Raw genomic sequence first — 23,455 nt, forward strand, 5'->3', positions numbered from 1 at the left:
GAAATGACTGAAAACAAAAAACACACAGAGACCAAGTGTTGAATTCTGCTCAATAGATATGCATAATTTCCAAAGATGCTCATCCTGAGTCTATTTTTCCTGGTGAACAGGACAATTCCAGAAATTTAATGGGAAAGTCCCTTATATATTTAATCCCATCAACACCCACTGAAATGAGTGAAATCCTTGGTTATTCAGGAGCAGAGTTAGCAAGGGCCTCATATTTGAACACTGAACAAAGGGTTTATGTACATTTGCTTGGTTCTCTTTTTTCCTCCTAAATTAATACAATAAACAGTCTTCATCTCACTTGGACATCTGGTTTTCACAGCTCTCTGGCCAGAACTGATCTTTTCTCAGGGCTCATATAAGCATAAGGCAAATAGCACAGTCTGATTTTCCTATCATTCTCAATCTGGGAGGATAACACATCAAAGAAAAAAGGCAGTAGTCCATCCTCCCTGCTGCTTTGTGTCATGCCCTTGCCCCTCACTTGCTAAGCAGACAGCTAAAGATGTCAACTTCTCCCAATGTCTTCTCATTTTCCCATAGCCTGAGATGTTTGAGGAGCTCAGATCAGTCAGATCTTCCTCAGCTGTTGAAGATTTTGTTTTTCAGAAGTAACAACCTGAGCTCTGGTTTCCTTCTAATCCCAAGTCCTTGGGGGTGTGCTTGGTGGGTTGGGGCGGGGTGCAGATCGGGTAGAGCAGTTCTAGAGCTGGAATGCTTGAAAGACTGTACAATCAAATACTTAGAGGGGCATATATAAAGAAACTGGAGACCAAGAAAGTAGATAACTTGCCCACGTTCACAAAGGTATTTAGTGGCCAAGGCAAGATTCAAACCCAAGTACTCTGACTCTGAAGCCAGTGCCCCTTCCACTGTCTTGCTCCCGTCTGGCTTCAAATCAAATGAGATAATATTGTAAAGCACTTCATACAATGCCTGGTACAGAGTAGGTTCTTTAAAAATGCTTATTGCCTTTCCTTCCCCTTCTGGCTACTCTTACTAGAGCAAAAAGCATTTATATAGAGATTTAAGGTAAAGTCAGCTTGGCAAGCATTTATCAAGCACTTACTGTGTGTAGGTCTGATCATGTCACCCCATCCCCTGCTTAAACTCCAGTGGTTACCTATTGGCCTCTAGAAGCAAATACCAAATGCTCCATTTGCTATTCAATGCCTTTCATAAATTGACTCCCTCCTACCATGCCAGTCTTCTTAAGCCTTACTGGCCAATATGTGCTCTTAAATCCAGTGACACTGGCCATATGGCTGTTCTCCAAACAAGGTACTCCCTTTCTCATCTCCTGTCATTTCCTTTGACTGTCTCCCATGCTTCGTATGCTCTCCCTTTTCCATTCCAACTACTGACCTCCCTGGCTTCCTTTAGGTCCCAATCTTCTACTGGAAGGCTTCCTCAACCCTTTGTAATCTTGGTGCCTTCCCTCTGTTAATTATTTCCTTTTTATCCTGTATATAGCTTCCTTTGTTTATATTTGTTTGCATGAAGTTTCCTGCATTAGATTGTAAGCTCCTTGAGGGTAATGACTGCCTTTTTACCCCCTTTTTGCATCCCCAGTGCTTAGCACAGTGCCTGGCACATAGTAAGTGCTTAATAAAAGTTTATTGATTGGTTCCTAGTCACAGGTATAAACTCTGAAAATATATAGAAAAGCCAAAAGTAAGACAGTCTTTGCCCTCAAATTTACATTCTAAGTTGGGGAGGGGGGGACACATCAAAGAAAGCTGAAAAGAGTAGAGAGAGAGAAAGTACCCTGGAGGGGCCATGGTAGAGAAAGTCAAGAATGGAGCCCAAAGAGAAATAAAGGCATGGCTAGCCTGGGTGCTTTCTTTAAAGTGGAGGCTCTGGGAGCAGCTAACAAATCGGAATCAGAAGAAGAGACTGCAGGTCAGAGTGTACTTCCAATAAGAGAAGTCCAGAGGTGAAGTGAACTTCCAGCTTAAGGAGGCTTCTGTGACCTGGTAGAGAAAGTCTGGAGGCTCGAGAATGGATCCAGAAGAGGAATCAAGGCTTGCAAAGCACTTTACAAATATCTCATTTGATCCTCACAACAACCTTGGGAGGTGGACACTATTATTATCCCCATTTTGCAGATTAGAAAACTAAGAGGTTGAAGTAACTTCCCCAAGGTCACACAGCTAGAACCGTCAATGTCAGAATTTGTACTCAGGTCTTCCTGATTCCAGATCCAGTACTCTGGGGGCACTTACATGGTACAATGGATAGAATGCTGGACCTGGAGTCAGAAAGACCTGAGTTCCAGTCTAGCCTTAGAATATGTGACCCTAGGCAAATCACTTAACCTCTGTTTGCTTCAGTTTCCTCCTCTGTAAAATGGTGATAAAAATAGCCCCTATCTCCCAGGGTTGTTGTGAGAATCCAATGACATCATAATTATAATTTCTATAATTATTTTATCCACTGCACTGACCGTCTAAAAAGAAATGTGTTGTACAGGGAAATACATGGATTTCTTTCTGGTATAAAGGCATAACATCTCATGACCCAAATCTAAAGGAATATCATTTGTAATGAAGAAAAATCCCTCTCTCCAAATCCTTCTAATGACTCCTCACATCTATTGTCCTTGGGGGGGTTAGGAAGTGCCATTGCAGAAAAGTGGGATGTGAACAGATTGATGTTTCCTGCTGGCCAGTGACCATCTGGACTCTCCCAGAGGTCTGAGATCTGTGCTGTCTCCATCAGATACCTTCCCTGTTTCATAGTGACCGCAAAGGGCTGCTTTCCCTGGGCACATTTATCATCAACCCCCATGGCACAAACAGAGCGCACAATAGGCTAACTCATTTATTTCCACTCATTTATTGATGGCCTTTCATAACTGGGTTATTAAGTCATCAATAACTTAGGGGAAATAAATGAATGGATCCCAAGCTAGGCCAGTGTATATATGGAATATAATCTCAAGTCATCACTGTGGAACAGCAGAAGGACCAAGCAGTTCTAATGCTGGATTAGCAATGTCATTTGCCCCACCCGGGGAAAGGAGTTAGTTCTTCAAATATTTCTCTCTAATTGGGATCTTATTTATTTCTGAAGCAAAGAAGCAACGTTAATAAAAAATACTAGTCTCAAAGATAAAAGGCAGGGAAAATGGTTGAGCGTATCAGCAGTGTTCCAAAATACCACATAAGCGATTTCTCCCACCTGGCTGACTAAAGTGTCCTTGCAAGATTGGCCTTATATCACTTGATTCTATGATCCTGAAAAGTAAAGCTAATGTCTTCTATTTCTATTATAAATCCCATAGCTCCAAGCAAGAGTATTGTGTATACATATAGTAGGCGCTTAATAAATACTTGTTAAAAATGTAAAAGGAAAGGAATCCATCAACCAATCAATAAGCATGTATTTAGTGATTACTGTGTGCAGGCACAGAAAGGGAGGGAAGGGAATATAGAAAGAAAGAAGGGAAGGAATGAAAAAGGAAAGAAAAGAATAAAAGATGGACCTGTGATTCTTAAAACCTGTGATTAGTGATCACTGTCCTGGGTTAAAAAAACATTATATCTTGCATGTAGTAGGCACTCAATAAATATTTGTTGCTTTCATTTACTACATGGATTATTGATTAAGGACATTCCTCAAATATTGAAACAATTCTTGGAATTCATCCCAGTTCAATGAGTATTTATTTGTTCAGTGCATACTGCCTGCAGGGCACTATTCTACGTGCAGGGAATTCAAGGACCAAAACTAAAGGAATTTCCTTCTAGAAGCTTACATTCTATTATAAAAGTTCTCAATGTAACTATAAACTTTCCTATCAAAGTCTCAGAGTGAAATGAGCAGAACCAAGAGAACAATATTGCTGTTAGTCTTAACAGCAATATTGTTTTAAGAACAATTTTAAGTAAATAAGTCATTTTGACTATTATAAATATCCATATGAACTACAAAGGACATATGAAGAAAGATGCTATCTGTATCCAGAGAAAGAACTGATAAGTAAAAGTGTATGTAGAATGATTATATGTGTCTGTGTGTGTGTGTGTGTGTACATATACATATTTGTGTCTAATGGCAGCCATTGGGGGGGAGAAAAAAAAGGAAAAAAATGTACATGATAACTTTATTATATATGTAAAAGAAATATCAAGTTGTACATAATAGACTTTCAGTTTCATGGTCAACCATCTTTTTAAAATTATACTGTTATGGAAATATTGTTTTATTCCATAAATTAAAAATAAAAATAAAATAATTTTTAAAAATTGAAAAATAACATAAGGATACTATTAACATGAGTGGGGAAAATCCTTTCCACGCAAAAATATTGCTAGTAACATTTTTAATAATGCAACAAAAGGGAAATTACCCATTTGTCAAATGACTAAGGTTATATTTGTACATGTGAATATATATGTGTGTATGTATGTGTTTGTGTGTCTGTGTATATATACACATATATACCGAATATGTGTATCCTCAGTGTGTGCATATAGAATATACATGCACATATATATGTATATGTATATATGCATATGTACAAATATATAAATCCATACTGTAGTATATAAATATAATAGAATATTTTAAAATATTCCAAACCATAAAAAGAACACAGACTTTGAAATCAGAAGACCACAATTCAAATTCCACCTCTTTTGCTCACTCCCTATGTGGCAAATCACAACCTTTTTTGGTCCTCAGTTTCCTCATCTGTAAAATGAGAAGGCTTTCGAGGTCCATTTCACTTCTAGATCTGTGATCCTACAACACTATAATTGCACTAAGAAATAATAAGTAAATAATGGATGATTATATATTATTAATGATATATAATATAAGAAATAAAAAGGAAGAAATATAAAGGATACTGAGAAAAACTAGACTGTGTTTGTTAAGCGATAAAGGAATTAAGAAAGCAAAACCCAAACAAAAATATACACATTGGCAGCAACAATCTAAATGAGAAGAAAAATGCTACAAGTAATCAACATCTGTGTGATATAAGCTTTATTGTACACCTTTGGAACTCCAAGAAGTGTCACAACATATTTGTAAAATATCTTAACAAAAATTTCTTCAATATTTACAAAACACATCCCAAGGCTGCTACAGAAATATTAGTTTCTCACCACAAAGAAGACTGATAGTCTCACAGCACGTGATAAACAATAAACAACACACAGATTCACAGAAATACTTTTGGGACAAGTAGACATCACTGAGAAATAATAAAGGTGAATAGCAGGTATACACCATTGGATTTGTAAAAGGTGACCAAGAAACAATGCATTCCTCAAGATCCTCCCTGGACCCCTCCTCCCATCACCCCAGACTACTTGACCACCCCTAGATCCCTCCCACAATCTTTCTGTATATAAGTCTCATCTCACCTCCATGAAGGCAAGCTAGCTCAGCTTAGATTCAATCTGACCCTCTGGCATTAGCATCAGAAATGCTCAGGCTCCCTAAGAGTACCAATTATGGCTAATCGTTAATAAACTTTGTTTTCCTTTGGCAAAAAAAAAAAAGAAAAGAAATAGCTCAGACGTTAGTATAGTCCTCTGTGGACAACATCCACATGAATTAAACCAACAATATGTCAACACAGAAGCTTTCAGCAAATAGCTGAGCCACATGAATATGTTTAAGGAAAGAGAAGGGTTTCATAAGATCACCCTTGCTTTGGATTTTCTACCTCCTGATCCCCAAAATTGCATTTGCACTAAAGGAGTCATAGCTAGTAGCTCCAACTGGAGGTACCAACAGAAGCAATTGAAGAACCAAAATGGAATCAGGGAGAGAGACAGAGACAGAGACACAGAGAGACAGAGATAGAGAGAAAGAGAGACAGAGAGACAGAGAGAGAGAGAGAGAGAGAGAGAGAGAGAGAGAGAGAGAGAGAGAGAGCCTTAGGATGCTGGAGCTTGAAAGTAGTACAAAGTCATCGGGTCCAACTCCCTCATTTTTCAGGTGAGGAAATTGAGATCCAGAGAAGGTAAGGAACTTGTCCAAGTTCCTTGGACACTCTAGTGACAGAACCAAGACAAACCCAGATTACCACAAATACCTATTCAAGGAAAATTCTTCTAAGTTCTAGTTCCTCTAAAAACAGGGAAAAATATTCAGCAGACATAAAACTATAAATCTATGTGGATCTAGCCAAGACATTTTATTCTTATAAAAATCATTATTTAGAAAAAGCCTTCTAAATTCGGGTTGTCTCTATGAAACAGGGGGAAATGCTCATCAGACATGAACCTTTTTCCATTTATGTGGGTCCAGCTGAGACATTTTTACTATTACAGCAAAATTCTAGCAACATGTGGCTGCTTGAGAGGTGGTGATGTAGAGGGAACTTGCAAAGGTTCCACACTGACTAGGAAGAAGGCAGTTTCTGCAAATATATCACCTAGCCTGGGTGGGAATAGTCAAGCAGAGGTGCCGAAAGAGAGAAAAATTGAACTGGACGCCCTACCTTCCTTATAATGAGTAGTGATGAATTCAGACCCTTGAATAACAAGGTGTACTATTCCAGCTCAAGCAAAACGACATGAAAGCAAAGCTAGAAATCATTGGAGCATTTGAAAATGTTCAGCAACAAAAGAAAAAGGCTCTGAGTTTTGTTTTCATTTCATTATTATCCTCTATTGGCTCTTAGACAAAGGATAAATAACAGTAGACCGCATTTTGCCTCCCCATTATGTTTTTGGGAGTGGGGATCAGATATCTACAGTCACAGTCCAACTGTGTTATAACACATCCATTTGGGATGGTATACATCCTTTTGGATTTGGTTCATGATCGTTAATGAGCAATAAAATTATTTGACAAAGAGCAATCTAGAAAAGCAAATTAAGCTGAGCTGATCTGAGGGCAGATTCTGATAATGCATGCATATATTGCCATTTGTCTTACATGTGTTGTCACATATACAAAAGAGTATTCATATGATTATTATTATAATATTGAAGAATAATGATACCATTTAGAAATGAAATATGTGGATCCCAGTAAGGCAAAGAAGGACATATTGAGATTTGAATGCATTTAGCCATGATGATAATTATGATCTGATTGGCTCTTAGAAATATCTTCTCATAATATATAAAACAGAAGGCAGAAAAGGTGGTTTTTTTAAATCACTGAGTAGCCTTCTTTCCACACCAGAATGCTTATTGCCATCTGTTTCTAAAGCTCATTACATTTTCTCCTCCTTCTTTATCTTACTTTCTTATATGCCTCTTTCACGTACACATCAATCATATCCTTTCTATTTTTATCCTCTTCTTTTTTTTCTTCTTTCCCTAGCTATGAAGGGTCCTGAAGGGGAAGGGAAAGGAGGGGAATGCCCTCAACTTATCATAGAAATACTTGCTAATATATAATTCAGCACTAGGAAGGGCAGATGGCAAAAATTGCCCATGGTCTTCAGTGTCATCCTTCTCTCACAAAAAAGGAAAGAAAACTTCAATGGTAATTACTCGAATTGTGTCATCCCTTTTGGATTGACCTTTTGTGTAAGCAGTAAACCAATCTCATTTGGCAGAAGTAAACTGAAATAATCCCACTACAGCTATTTAACAGAGTATCATTTTGATTGATGTTAGAAAATGATACTACTTGGATGCTTAATGAAAGTGGGATCATTGATAAGAGTAAATGTTGAATCATTCCATGAGAGTGTTATCTACATAGCAGAGTCTATGATCTAATTCATGTGATAACCTGTTCATACACTTAGATGAAAATATCTCTTCTGGGGGATAGCAAGACTAATAAAACATACATACACATGCACACATATGTACACGTATACATATACTTAGACATCAATGCACACACATACACACACACACACACACACACACACACACACACACACACACACACACACCTTTGGGCTAAATGCAGATTGAGACTTGATCTGTAAATTGTGGTCTTAGAGCAGGAATTCTTAACTTTGGTCCATGACTTTTTTTTCCCTTTTTTGATATATTTTGATAACTATTTCAATATAAGTTAGTTTCCTTGGTCATCATATAGCTTTATTTTATGCATTTAAAAACTTTATTCTGAAAGGGGGGCTATAGGCTTACCTGACTGCTAAATGGATACATTACTCAAAAAAGGTCAAGAATTCCTATCTTAGAGAGTTCCTTGGGGAGGGAGGGACACTAAGGACACTAGCCCAAGATCACATAGCCAATGTGTGTCAGAGGAAAGACTTGAATCCAGGACTTCTGGGTTTGAGGCCAGCTCTTTATCTATTTACTATGAAGAAAGGTGGAGGAATGAAGGGAGAGACAGAAAGGAAAGAAGAAAGGAAGGAAGGAAGGAAGGAAGGAAGGAAGGAAGGAAGGAAGGAAGGAAGGAAGGAAGGAAGGAAAGAAGGAAGGGAGGGAGGGAGGGAAGAAGGAAGGAAATATTTAAGGGAAAGGAGAAATAATAGAAAAGAGGAAAAGAGGAAAGAAAAGAGAGACAGATTTTACTTTGTCTTCCCAAGATTCTGCCCTTGTATGTATTATATAGGCTTCCTTGAAATGAAAATTTATTGCTATATATTTTGAATCCTCTCTTATGCTCTGCTTCACACATGGTAATGCTTTTTTTTCTTTTCTTATTGTATATTTAAGTTTTAGTATTTAAGTTTAAAATAATTAATTTTAAAAAAAACAAAGATTCTGCCCTTCCTCAAGAAAGGACCATAAAGAATTAGAATGGAATGACTCTCATACTTCTGATAGCAGGGTCCCAAGAACTCTTAAAAAATATTAACTAAATCCTAAAAGGTTTTCAGTCTTCTCCAGTCAAGTACCACACAGGTCATATTCCATAGCCTTAAAGTATTCCCAAGAGTGAGACTTCTGTGTCTAAGACTATGACTAGTTTTGCATCATTTTCTCACAGAAGAATGGTAACCCCTTGAGGGTAGGAACTATTTTTCATTTCAACTCAGCACCTAGCATAAAATGGCTTGTTGAATAGAGTAGAAAGTAATACATTGCCTTGAAAGGTAATTGGGTTTGACGTGTATTTTTACATTGAAATGTCACGTACCAGTCATCTAATTTCTTTTTTTCTGCTTCCCCATTCAGGGAGGAGATAATCTGGACAGAAACTCTACAAAGGCAGAGAGTGCTTGGCTTTTCCGAATCTGGTATGGTTTTGACCATAAGTATCCTTTGATTATTGTAATCTCATAAAGATCTGCATAACATATGACAGCTAGGTATCTTAATCGCTCATGCATGCAGCTATTTTTTTTAAATTTTAAACAACACAAAAAAAGTAAAATTAAATCAAAGCCATGGTTATCTGAAGAGAGAAGGAAAATTAGTTTTAAGAAAGTATTGACCCAGTGAAGAAAATGCCATAGCTGTTACTAAATAAGCCAGAGATTAAATCAAAATCACCCATAGGATCTCTGCCTTGGTCAAAGTTTAGCTGGTATATTTAAGGCACCTTAATCTTTTCTGATGCCAGAGAATGAAATAGGATAGACCTGAAGAATTGATCGATGGGGATTGCATTGTTTTCACTTTTGTGAAGGAACTTGCTCTTGGATGTGTTTCTAAACAGCACCTACTTAATTTAGAAGCTCATAAATCAGTATTAGAGCCCTTTTCTTAAGGAAGTATATATGCTCCCAAGACAAACCTCCACCTTATCTAGAGGTCTAAGCTGTGGGCTCTTGTTTTGTGATCTGGGAGGGAAAAGAGCAAAACAGGACTAAGAACTTGTATAATTCATTAAACGTTAGTTCAGGATAGTGGTCTTATTTCAATACAGAATTTGGTAATGATTACCAGCCACTCAAAAGTCTTTTTCTTTTCAGCATGATTTTTCTTTATTCTGGCAACAAGGGTAGCTATATTAACTCTAATGCATCTTTTCAAATAATTCGAAGAACTGAGATGTTAGGCCTGAAGTGTTTCACCATTGTAGGTTTCAAAAAGATTTCCATTTTCAAGCATTGTTTAAAAAAATTACAGTAGGAATGAATGAAATGTGCTTTTAAAAATGAATGCCACGGGTCACTGGATGAAAAAGTCTGTCATGGCACGTTTTTAAGGCATAACCAATAATTAAATATATTATAACTCAGTAGGAAGGGAAGAATAACCAAGAACAGCAAATGAAACATTCAAAGAATAGGTGAAGAGGATTGGAGAATGTAAAGGGTACAAGAAGTAAGAGAAATAGAGGCAGAAAATAGTAGGGAGGAAAAGAAGAGAAATGAAAGAAATTGGCATAATGAATAAAAATTCAGATACCAAAGAAGATGAAGGTAGAGAAAAGCCAAAGAAGAGGTTTGAAAGAAACAAGAACATGAGAGAATGAAAATGAGGACGAGCAGAGACATTCCAGGAATTACCAAATGGACTTATGGAAGATTGAGAGCATGTAAGTTGTTTTTTCTTGATTACAATACTGTTCTTCAGGTTATCTGTTAACTATAGTCATTTTTTTCTACATTAAGGTACCTACTTTGTATATATTTTTGTAATATATATTCTATAAATATATACTTTGTAATATATTCAGTTTGTAAATCTGTGTGGATGTGTGTATATAAAATATGCATGTATGTATATGTATATATCTCACAACTGGGGAAGATGGGGTGGAGGGCTTTATAGAGCTTAGTACTGAAGAAAAATAAGGAGGCAGAAATGTGTGGGGGATGTAGGTTTCAATCACAAGGAACAATTTGTACGAATAAACCGAAGTCAGAGATGAAATGTCAGGTTTGGAGAACATTCCAGTTTGGCTGAAACATAGAATTCTTGAAGAGAATTGAAGTGAAATAATGCTTGAAGGACAGTTTGAAGAGGGTCTTAAATATCAGGATGAGTTTATATTAATTTATAGAGACAATGGGGAGCCATTGATAGTTTTTGAGCAGGGAGATATTGGTCAGACCTTTGCCTTAGAAAGAGTATTTTGGCAGCTGTGTAGAAAATAATTTGGAATGGGGGCAGGGCACGCTAAGGGAAACCTTGAAAGCAGAGAGATCAGTTTGAAGGTTGTAATGGTGCTCCAGAAAAGAGGTGATAAAGACCTGGAAGGGGTAGTGGCTTTGTGAGTAGAAGGAAGATAGATGTGAGACATGGTATGGAAGGATGATCAACAACATTTGATATCCGTTTGGATATTGGGGAAAGAAAGTCAAGGATGACCCAGAGGTCATAGCTCTGATGACTGGGATGCCAGGAGACTTTTAGAAGCAGCTAAGTTTTCTGTGGCCCTCAACTCTTGGATGGAACTTCATTCAGCCCTGTTGTATGTTCGGGATTCTCTGAGGATTAATGATTGCCTAAACTATCACCAATTTAACTGAATTACTAGGGAATAGTACCTCAGGCTTCTATGAAAGCATCTGGAAGTAAATTTGCTCCAAATTAAAAGTATTTGCTTGGGAAGCCATACAAAGCCTGGTATGCTGTAAACAATATTGAACTTAAGGTCAGGTAAGACTAGGGTTCTGCTCCTGTTTCTGATACTTATTAGTTGTTTGCCCTTGGAGAAGTCACCTAAACCCCCTGAGGTCCAGTTTCTTAATGTATAAAATGGCTATAAAAATCTCAGAAGGACCTACTATTCAAGGCGAGGATCAGATGAGCTACGTATATAAGGCAATTCCTAAACCTAAATCCACTATTACTATTCTTAAGAGGACAGCAAAGTGGAAATGAAATGATGGCCATAAACAAAAAATATCTGTGCCGACTTGGATATTGCTATGAGGTACACTGTGCACTCGGGAAAGAGGTATGATGTGGCCCTACAGACCCTAAACAATCAAAAAATAATCTAAAGGATTATTTAGCACTATAGCCATCACTAATAGCAATCTTAGCCCTAGAGTATCTTTTCATAAAGGGATGAATGCACCTCATTTTCTGCTGATACAAATATCACATGGGAAACTCATGCCCCCATTTTTCAGAAAGCAAAGGCAGCTGTTAGAGGTAGTTTGAACATTGGTATTTTCTTAGCTCAGATTTCATGGGGGGATGAAATGAGGTACTTGCCATTCACTGAAAAAGTTAACAAAAGAGAGGTTTACCTTGCTCTAACATAATAAAGGCATGCAATAAGAAAATGGTGGCACTTAGCTTCCCTCTTCTCCATATGGAAATGTGTCTGGTTATCAGGATAGGATATAGTCAAGAGCATCATGATTTATATGATATTCAGAAAACCATCAAGTTGGAGGGGCTCTGACTATAAAGATTTTTTATGCCCCTGTGTGACCAGGAATCTGTGTCAAGGGAAAAGGGACCAATCAGGTCCCAGGATGCTTTGTCTCCTTTTAGGGAAAACTAACTCTTGCTACAGGAAGAAAGAAAGAGGGGGTGGGCCTAACATGTTATGGGGAAATTGTAGTAAATATTAGTCCCATAACAGCAAAACAGAGAGAAATGAAGCCATTTGCCAAAGGCCGGAGAGAGGTGTAAATTTCAGATTCTGAGCAGTAATGCTAAATTCAGATGACTTCATTGATTTTGTCTTACCTTTCCCAAAAGATTTAATTTGCACATGACTTTTGACAGACTTGCAAAATTAAAGTAGATTTACATCCTACATAGCAATATCTCTCCCTTCCAATCTGGAGGTAATTTTTCCTCCAGTCCAGTCATTTCCAGAAATTGCAGCACTGCCATTTTTGTGCAGATGTAGCTTCATTTAAATATGGTTTTTGCATCGTATGCTTAAAATGTATGTCTGGAGAATAACTATTCAACCAGTTTTCTGTTCTGCAGGCTCTCTTTGTAGCCACAAAGTGACCCACTGCTGTGTGTTGTTAAAGATGCCTCCTTTCTTTGAAAGACAAATGGTCCACTTGGACTTCCCTTTCTTCTGCTGCCCTTCTATAGTATACTATGGTCCTACTTTGACTGGTTTGCAGATTTATTTATATTTTATTAAACTATAATTCTTATATGCTATAAATTATAACAATCCAACCTTTATTTATTTATTTATTATTTCTGATTAATTTATTAAGCATCTACTGGGGGCAAGGCACCATGCTAAGCACTAGGGATACAAAGACAAAACCTAAATCAGTCCCTTTTCTCAAGAAGTTTACATTCTAGTAAGCTCTAGTAGGTTTTCACAGCAGAAAATGTTTCATTTTAATTTTTATGGCCCTAACATCTAGCATAATTCTTGGCACACAGTAGGTTTTTAATAAATACTTGTTAAATTAAAATGAATCCTAGTGGGGACAGATAAAAATATAAATATATGTATATATGTTTGTGTATGTGTGTACATATGCATATACATATATGTATATATATATATATGTATATATGCCAATTTGAGGAGAAAAAGAGCAATGCTAACTAAGAAAATCAGAAAGGTTTTTCCTAGGACATAGCACATTAGCTAAACCTACAAGGAAGTTAGGGATTCTAAGGTTCTACCTTATATCTACCTCCAGAAAAAAAAATTGCCCACAGTCAGAAACTTAAAATTGGATTTTGCCATTGATAACTATGTCTCTTAAAGCAATAATATGCAACTATGTGTTCTTCTTTAAGAGATATCTAGCTCTCTTTAGTTTCACGAAATCATTATTATAGCAATCTATCACAATTATGTCATGAACTTACATAGTTTCTTTCTCAGAGTGCTAAATCTTTCTCATTTGCCCTCACAGTTTTCTCAGAGAAAAATAGGAGCAGAACTATATGTTCCCATTTTTCAGCCTGGAAAAGTGAGACAGAATGAAGTGACTTGCTTAGGATGACAGAGCATCTTTGCAAGGACTGGAAATCAGGCCATATTATCCATAAACAAGTTATCAGCCTGCTAGACTCCCAAAAGGTTTTCTCCCTTTCAATCATTCCAAATTATTTCTCTTATTTAAACATTTGTGTATTTTAGCCACAAAAGATAAGAATGACCTTTTCAAAAAGAGAATGTCTAATTTAGTTCCCCAAACAACTCATTGATTCATTCAGAAGTCAACAAAGAGATAATAGCATTTGTCTTTCTGCAACCAATTTGTACAGGTAAAGAAAGTTTCAAATTAACAATGGATTGGCAAGCTAATAAACTACCAAGATCAAATAAATGTCATATCACGAATGCAGACATGTATTCACCTTTCCTTCACTCTGTTTAGAATAGAGCCACAAGGGTTTTATTTGATGCTTATGATATCTCTCCATCTATTTCGTGAGTTTGAAGTTGTAAAGAACATCACTATTATGCATAATGGTGAGGAGGGTATACTTGAGTGTAGTCCTATAATTTCATGACTGAAGTGGATGCCAGTGTGGAAGCTCCCTCTCCTAATGCACATGAGCAACTCATCTATAACACAGATTTATCAAATTGCCTGGGATACTGAAAGGTTAAGCAAATTTCTCAGAGACACAACTATGTATCAGAGGCAAGATTTGAATCCACAGATTCCTGACTCCAAAGCTGGCCTTCTATCTACTGTATCACATTGCCTCTCCAATCTTTGATTTATTTTCTTTATCTTTTGATTAGATTTATCTTAATCTAAAAGAGCCACATGAAAATCCATAACAATTATTGTGTTGTCTAGGACTCCCTGTATTTAAATTAGCTTTTCCATTAGTACTTGTATGCTAGGTCATTCATTAAATATTATTTATTGATATTATTTTATTGTCTATAGGGCCTTAAAATATGATTTAGTTTTCTTGCTTATCTCTTTTTATCATGTCTGGTTTTATCATTACCTTGTCTAAGATACTGATTGCAATCCCTAGTGTTTTGGATTCACCTGAGGCATAATAGATCCTATTTTAGCCCTTCATCTTAATTCTGTGTGACTAATTATGTTTCAAGTGGGTTTCTCATAAACAACGCATTGTTAGCTTATGCTTTCTAAGTCATTTCTCACCTTCTTCCATTTAAGGGGTGAATCAATGCCATTTACATTCATGATTGTGATCTTAGATGTATTTTTCTTACAACATAGCCTATAATAATGTTTCCTTTATGCCAACCACTCCCTCTCCTTTAACAAGGAAAAATAAGGTGATGAAAGAAAGGAATTGGGATAAATGCTAATTATGATAAGAATGGCACATTGCCTCTAAATTTTAATAGCTATGTTTATATTGTGCCTCGAGGTTTGTAAAACATTTGTATTTTTTATCTCATTTGATCTATAAAGGTAAGAAGTTGACAACAACCAGTATTCAAATTAAGCAAACATGTAATAGTGTGCCAGGTGTTTGTGGCTTATCTTTATAAATGGAGAGAGGCTTATATTATAGTGAAGAAGAGAGAATAATTTTACACAAAGATTCAAATGAGGGTGAAATTAATATAGAAGGGTCATCTGGACAAAGTTCTAGAAGAAATCCAAGGGACAGATCACTTTGATGGGGGTGGGGTGAGGTTGGGGGTAAGGGTAATGGAATGGAGGGAAGGCATCAGGCAAAGCTTATAGGTACCACCATCAAAGAACATTCTAAACACTAAGAACTCTCACAAAAATGAATATTCATGAACCTTTTACCTTGCTATGCAACCTTTCCCTACTGGAGATCAGTGTAAATTGTGTAATTAACAGTGAGCAACAGCGTCCATTTTGATTTTTTTTTTCCTCAGGGGCTCAATGTAAATCAATGCTACTACTTGTGATTTGGTTTGAATCACTTACTATTAAAGTTAGAAGGGATCTCAGCTAGTCCAACCCATACCTGAATAAGAATCTTCTTATATAATACACAACAAGTAACCATCTTACCTATGCTTAACAATATCCAGTGAGGAGGAGGAGGAAGAGGAGAAAAAGGAGAAGAAGGAAGAAGAGGAGGAGGAGGAGAAAGAGAAGGAGGAAAAGGAGAAGGAGGAGAAGGAGGAGGAGGAGAAGGAGAAGGAGATGGAGATGGCGATGGAGACAGAGATGGAGAAGAAGGAGAGGGAGAGGGAGAAGAAGGAGAGGGAGAGGGAGAAGGAGGAGAGGGAGAGGGAGAAGGAGGAGAGGGAAAGGGAGAAGGAGAAGGAGGAGAAGAAGGAGAAGGAAGAGAAAGAGGAAAGAGGAGGAGGAGAAGAAAGAGGAGGAGGAGGAGGAGGAAGAGGAGGAGGAGGAGAAGGAGGGAGAAAAGTACTAACAGTCATAAATCTTGGGGAAACATCCATGTCCAATGCTATTACTTCTGACAGGCTCAAATTTGAGGTCTAACAATTAGATTTGTGACTTGGGCCTTAGACTCTCTGAGCCTCAGTTTCCATGTCTGTAAAATAGGGATGATAATATTCACATTTAATCCAAATACTGCTGTGATAAAAGCCCTTTTTAAACCCCCAAAGTGCTATATCAATGTGAGTTCTTATCATTCATATTTATAATATGAGATGGTCTGTGCTTCTTTTGACAGCAACTTAGTGATTTGTTAATGAGAACTTTCATTGGTGTCTCATCAAGAGTTGTGTAAGATCATGGGATCATAAAATTCAGAGCTAGACGTGACCTTAGAGGTCATTGAGTCTACGCCTTCATTTTACAGATGAGGAGACTGAGATCCAGAAAGATTAGTTTCATTTTTGTGGTTTGTTCTGATGATCTCTTCGGAAGGTTGTCTTTATTTTAATGTTTTTTTACTATGTCAGTGAGTGTGGGGAGAAGTGATAGGTGGTGACCATGACTTTTACACATAGAAATGTTTGACAGACTCAGAAATTTTGGAACCGTTGGAGTAGATTGGTGTTTCCCAACATGCGGTCTATGGAATACTTCAGTCTCTAAAAAAATTAGTGTTGGCAAAGGAATGTGGGATTACGGTAGAGGATCAGGGAAAAAATGGGAAAATATTCTGAGAGGAAAGAAAATATTTACCAAATTAGGTAGAGCATTTTTAAATTTTGACATTTGTGAAAGGGAATTTAAAGAAGAAACAATTGGGGAACTGAGGTATTTTCCATGTCAGAATGGCATTCTCTTTCTGTCACTGTGCCATTATGTGCTTTAAGGAAGCAAGAAAGGTTAAGTTCTTAAGTGTCATTTTTATAGAAATATTTTAGCGGTGTTTTGTCTAAACAATGTTTTCACTTCCCAATGGCACTCTTCCACCCCCCAATCTTCCCTTTTCACAAAGAATCATAGCTTAGGAAAATAAACCGACACGCCTCCCATGTCTCACAATTCTTGCCTCATTCCAATCTGCCAAGACTGGTGGAGATAGATACAGGAGACCTGTTTCCCCATCACCTCCAATTCTCTGAAGTCAAGGTTAGTTATTGTATTGATCAGAAATCTGATGTCTTTCAATGTTAATTTCCTTTATATTATTGCGGTCAGTGTGAAAAGTGTTTTCTTAGTTCCATTTACTCTACTACATAACAATTCATATTAGTCCTCTCAAGTTTCTCTGAATTCTTCATATGTGTAATTTCTGATAGTTCAATATTAATGTAAGACATCCCTGAGCAGCTATGTGGCACAGTGAATAGCATGCCAGGTCTGAATTCCCTTGAACTGGGAATCAAGAAGCCTGAGTTCTGAAGTCGTTTCTAATGAATAGCGTTACACGGGCAAATCACTGAACACCATGGGAGCTCAGTGTCCTAAGTTCTAAAATGACAAGGTAAGAGTAGATGCCCTATATGCTAAAATGCCACAATAAAAGATTATTATAATTATCATTCCTTCATTCTCATCTATGTCAACGGGGTTCACATAGAAATGGTCCTGACGCAAGTCTCCATCTGTCTCTTATTCTTTTATATTATTATATATTATATTATTCTTTTATATTTATGGGATGGAATAATAAATAGGATTAGCATGTATTAAGCACCTACTTATGCCAGATATTGTGCTAAGCACTTTACAGATATTATCTCATTTGATCCTCACAACAATCCTGAAAAGTAAGTGTTATTATTATCTTCATTTTACAGTTGAGGAAACTGAGGTAGAGGTAAAGTGACTTGCTCAGGGTCATCCAACTAGAAAGTGGCTAAAGTCAAGTTTTAACTCAGGTCTTCCTAGCTCCAGGCTCAGTGTTCTATCCATTGTAATGCCATTTAATGTTGTACCGACTTATACAAATGAATAAAATAACGTTTGTGGCTGAGTACAAGTATTGAGATGTAAGCTCATTTTCTATAGATTCATTGAAAACATTCTTGTAAAGTCTAGTAGCAGACTGGGATAATGTGTACCTCATTCTATCCCTGCATTATTTTGCCCCCCTCTGCTAAGTTTTCTATTTTGAAAGCTTCATTATTGGCAGCAAGGTGATGAGATAGATTGAGTGCTAGATAGAGTGAGTATCCTCAGACACTTCCTAGCTTGTGTGACCCCGAACAAATCACTTAACCTTCTGTCTGCCTCAGTTTCCTCACTTGTAAAAATGATCTCTCAAGACTGCTATGAGGCTCAAATGTGACAATGTTTATAAAGAGCCTTGCCAATCTTAAAGTACAATATGAGTGCTACCTGTTTTTATTATGATCATTATTCCACATAGCTGGGAAAATTTGAGCATTTGGCAGCTTAATAGTTTGGTGGCAACTTTTAAAAACTGTATTCTTAAAGTTTGATGGATCAGCAATAATCAGTCTGGCCAATTGTGGACAACAGTTCCTTCTATGATAGTGTTCCCCTTCCGATAAAATTTATGTGCCATGGATTTTCCAAAATATTTGGAAACCTCTATTTATAGGATAAGGATTTGTCATGTACCAGTCCTTAGAAAGAGGTAGGCTTCTGATATACATAATTCTAGCCAATGGCTCATACCTTGTTAAATATTCAGTAGGTGCTAAACTTGTATTACCTTCAGGGATGTTTACACACAATTCCATTTCCTGGAAGAATGTACATTGATCACTAAGTCCAGGCACCTTAAAGATAGCCCTCCAGTAATTTCTTGTGACAGTGACCTAGTCCTGAATAACCACATAAACCCCTCTGTTTCCACAAATAAATCTGCCTAACTCAGCCATTTGTTTGGTATTTCCTTGTCAACAGATTGTTGACTGAGTTCACAAGCTAGTCACCAATAGAAGGCTTTTTGTTTCTGTTCTTTCATCCTGGGTTGTTGCGGCTGCTGCTGCTGTTCTTTTATAACTCAGATAAATCTGTACATCAGAGATGTCAAACATACTACATGTTGCATTGTGGCCTGAAACACTTCTCAGTGCATCCCAGGAATCAGATTGAAATATAACTGGAAAATATTTCACAAAATAAACAAAAAGACAAGAGGACATAGAGAATGTTAATATGTGGTTTTCTAAGTCAATATGTGGCCAGAAGGGATCCTTATGTATGGTTTAGTGCCCTTCTCCCCCCACCACCCCATTTCTATTTGAGTTTGACATCATTGCTATACATCATTATGGCACATGTGGAATTCTGAGCTCAGTTCTGGGTGCCACCATTTTGGAAGATCATTGATAAGTGGAAGCAACCAGAATAGTTAAGGACCTTGTGCCCAGACCTTATGAGGACTGGTACAAGTTGCTAAGGAGGTTTGGGCTGAAGAAGGAAGCAGAAGACAGGAAAGTGGAATTCAAGTTCTTGAAAAATTATCATATGGAAAAGGCTTTAGACCTGTTCTGCTCGGAGCATGGTCAGACATCAAAGATGCCGAGGTCATCCACTGCATCCCGGACCGTCACCAGTCACCTGGATTTTGTCTTGTCACTAGCCTTCGATGACTCAGGAAGAGAAAGTGAGGCTGACAACTTTGTACGACTCTGCCTCACTTAAATCCCATCCACCTTCAAGGTTCTATGTCAAGGGAAAATACTTTGAATATATAGAGCTATTCAGAAGTAGAATTAGTTGACTGAGGAATTAGTGAGAGATTCATCATTGGAGATTCATTGGCTCATAGATATAAGGGTAGAATAGAAGGGACCTCAGAGGCTATCAAGGTCAAGCCCCTTTTTTACAGATGAGGAAATTGAGGCCAAGGGAGTTCTTCGAGAAAAGTTAGATGACCCTTATCATATATATTCTAACAGATTATTTTGGAGGTGTGGGAATGGGTTGGATTAAATGGTTACTAAAGGCACTTCCAGCACTAAAATTCATCTGTGGTCTCATTGTTTATTAGCCAGACACCATCATGAAAATTAGACGCCCTCATGAATCATATGTGTACGATATGAATAAGTCACTACTAAATGATACTCAAGTATTTTTAGTAAGATCAAGATGCAAAAATTTGCAGCTAAATTCCAGATACACAATTGAGAATGAGAAATTTTTTAAAAAAAACTTTTTATGAAAATATAATCTATCCTCAATGCTTCAATCTATGATCTTATAGATTTAGATATTGAAATGTTATACACATATGCATGTGTTTATATATGCTACATATATAAACACATGTTATATTAGGCATCTAAACATCATATTTTAAACACCCACAATGTGCCAGGCACTGTGCTAGACTTGGGGATATAAAAACAAAGAATGGCTCTAAAAAACTTACATCCCCTCAGGGAAACAACACATACATATAGAAATACATACCAAATAAACAGAGAGAATAAGAACAAAATAAACACATGGTGCCAAAGATAAGGTATTTAATATGATGGAAGGCTAGAGGGTGGGTGGGTGGCATCAGGAAGCACTTCATGGAGAAGGAGACCCCTGAGCGGCATCTTGAAGGAAGAGAGGAATACTATGAGAAGGAGGTGAAGAGGGAGTGCATTTCACACATGGGGCAAAGTCATGATTCAAACCCAAGTCCTCCAGCTCCAAAACCAGTACTCGTGGCACTGTAGTACACAGCCTTTCCTTTAAATGGCAGTCTAAAAAGTATGAATTTTATTATGTAGACAATAGAGAGATATTTACATTTTCACAGCAGTGGAGTAATAGGATAAGATCTCTCCTTAAGAACTTAAATTGGGGATAAATATGCCCTGATACCTTGAGCAGCTAGGGAGTGCAGTGGGGATAGAATGGTGGGTATGGAGTCAAGGAGATTCATCTTCCTGAATTCAAATCCGGCCTCAAACACTTACTAGCTGTGTGACCCTGGGCAAGTCACTTGACCATGTTTGCCTCGGTTTCCTCATCTGTAAAATGGGCTTGGAGAAGGAAATGGCAAACCACTCCAGTATCTTTGCCAAGAAAACTCTACGATGGGGTCATATAGAGAATGAAATGACTGAACAACAACATATCTTGAAACAGTTTTCTTCAGGAAGAAAAATAGATCACCACGTGCTCTGCCTATACCTACTCTCCCCTTTTTGATCCTCTTCACCTCTCACAATTAGAATATTTTCAACAATCCGTTCTTCCACATGGTGGAACATGGCTCCAAAGAGCCATATTGATTGACTGATTATATTGCGATATTCTGTTGTTGAGAGATGTCTTCTTTTGACATGGCAAATGAATACAAGTACCACTTTTTAAATCATTTCCAAAACAAGATAGATCTTGTGAAATACCTGCCACTGACAAGATGATAATTGGCTTTAAGTTCCTTAGTTTCTTCATTTGCTTCAACCACTATTGTGTGTAGTCGTATTTTTTTGTGTGAGTTATTATGTTCCTATTAAATGAGACAGCCATAACAATAGAGGTTAACCTTATTTTAAGCAATTCTGACATGAAAATCTGGATTCCAGAGGATTCTGAAGGATCAAATTATCTATTACATCTCTAGAGTATTAGAACCTAAAGGGGTCTGTGACATCAACTACTCCAAACTACTTATTTTACTTTATAAGGAAACTGAGACCCATAGAGATAGACTAGCTTGCACAAGATCTCCCAGGTAATAAATAATAAAGCTGGGGTTTAAACTGAGGTCTTCAGATTTCAAATCCAATCTTCTTTCCAGTAAGCATATATACAAGAGGGTGATTTACAAAATAATTCAAAATAGAACTGTTTTAATCATTAAACACCCCCATGCATTCAAAATATGATTCAATTTACCCCCCAAAAGTCTCTGTATAGAAAAGTTGTTTAATGGAAATATTATGTAAAATAGGGTTCACCTATAAATATCATTGTCTTGTTAGTTTCATTAAATATCATCAAATGATAGATAATAGATTTAAAAATGTAAGGGATCTTAGAAATCATCTAGTGAGGGGTGGGGAACCTGCGACCTCAAGGCTACATGTAGCCTTCTAAGTCCTCAAGTGTGGCTCTTTGACTGAATCCAAACTTCACAGTTCTGTGAAGGTTCCTCACCCCTGATTAGTCCAACCCCTTCACTTGGAAGATGGAAAAACTTGAATCCCAGAGAAGTTAAGGGAGTAGCCCACAGTCACAAAGGTTACAGTTGGCAGAGCCAATATTTGAATGAGAATCCTCTAACCCCAAATCCCATGGGTTTTTCCCCCTGTGCAATGCTTCCTATTAAAATAAAGGCCAGGATTTGAACCCAGGTCTCCTGCTTCCAAGGCTTACCATCTTTCCTCTCTACCAGGTCTTTCTGTCTGATTCTCAGGATATGACATGGCCATATGCCCTGGGATATTATGTATTTTTACATCACTTGGCCCTATATCCTGGGATATTGTGTATTTCTTCTAAAATATTCTGAGGTTTATTTTACATTATGGTGCGTTGGAGTAGGCCCTGCATCCAGTCACACAGGTGTAAAATTTCAAGTGTAATTTTAGTAATCATCACCCATGTCAGTATTGTCCTCAACAGCTTCAGTGATGCCTGTGTCTATCCATCCAATAACAACATGTTCTGTGGTTCCATTGATTGCCCTTTGTCATCGACATCATATTTCATCTCTACTGATCTACCAAGACGTCTTTTATTATGTACTGACAATAATTTTTAATGACAGTCGCCCTACCCTCTCTCATGGCCACATACTCCTCATTCTCTCTAAACAAACATTTTCCCTCAGCCATAAATTAGTCATCATTTTGTCTTGAGGAAACTGATACCAGAAGGCACCGTGCATTTCATTTTGGTTCTCAAGTCCCGAAGTGACGTTGGATCACTCTACTTTTCTGCTGAATTATATCACACTTTTGCTGGTGACTGATGTGGGCTGCAATCTAACCTGATAAAGAAGTACTGCAATTCTTCAGTTTTATGAAGATACATTATGTGTAATTATGCATTTTATGCTATTTCTCTTCTGCCTTCTTTGTTAGGGAGAGGTACTCTACAATGTAGCTGTCATACCTTTCTGGTGATATTTATGAAGTTTGTTCATTAACACCATGCTATTGGGGGACAACATTTTAAAATTTTATAAGATCAAATGAGTTTTAGATCTGGGACCAAGTAGCTACCATCTAGCCACAATTTTATTGTTGACATTGAGGACAGTTGCTACTATTTTTCTACACGTGTAAACTGAATGAGTCTTTTAGCTTCTGTTTAATTACTGGTGCATTGCAGGGGTTTACTCCTTCTCAAATAGAGGATCCTTAGAGATGACCAACTTCTGTTTTCATTTTGCCTTGGTATCTCCAGCTTCTCCGGATTGGATTA

At 37.3% G+C, this 23,455-nt stretch overlaps 1 protein-coding gene across 2 annotated transcripts in view; it reads left to right on the forward strand.

Annotated features, from left to right (window-relative positions):
* SLC9A9 (solute carrier family 9 member A9) overlaps positions 1–23,455 on the forward strand; it is a 755,878-nt gene that overhangs the window by 595,053 nt on the left and 137,370 nt on the right. For both annotated transcript variants that reach the window (XM_036758117.1, XM_036758118.1), the window contains exon 14: positions 9,093–9,172. In XM_036758117.1, coding sequence (XP_036614012.1) covers positions 9,093–9,172 — 80 coding nt within the window. The remainder of the gene's footprint in view (positions 1–9,092; positions 9,173–23,455) is intronic.

This window comes from Trichosurus vulpecula, chromosome 4, assembly GCF_011100635.1.
Source record: "Trichosurus vulpecula isolate mTriVul1 chromosome 4, mTriVul1.pri, whole genome shotgun sequence".
Classification (NCBI taxonomy): domain Eukaryota; kingdom Metazoa; phylum Chordata; class Mammalia; order Diprotodontia; family Phalangeridae; genus Trichosurus; species Trichosurus vulpecula.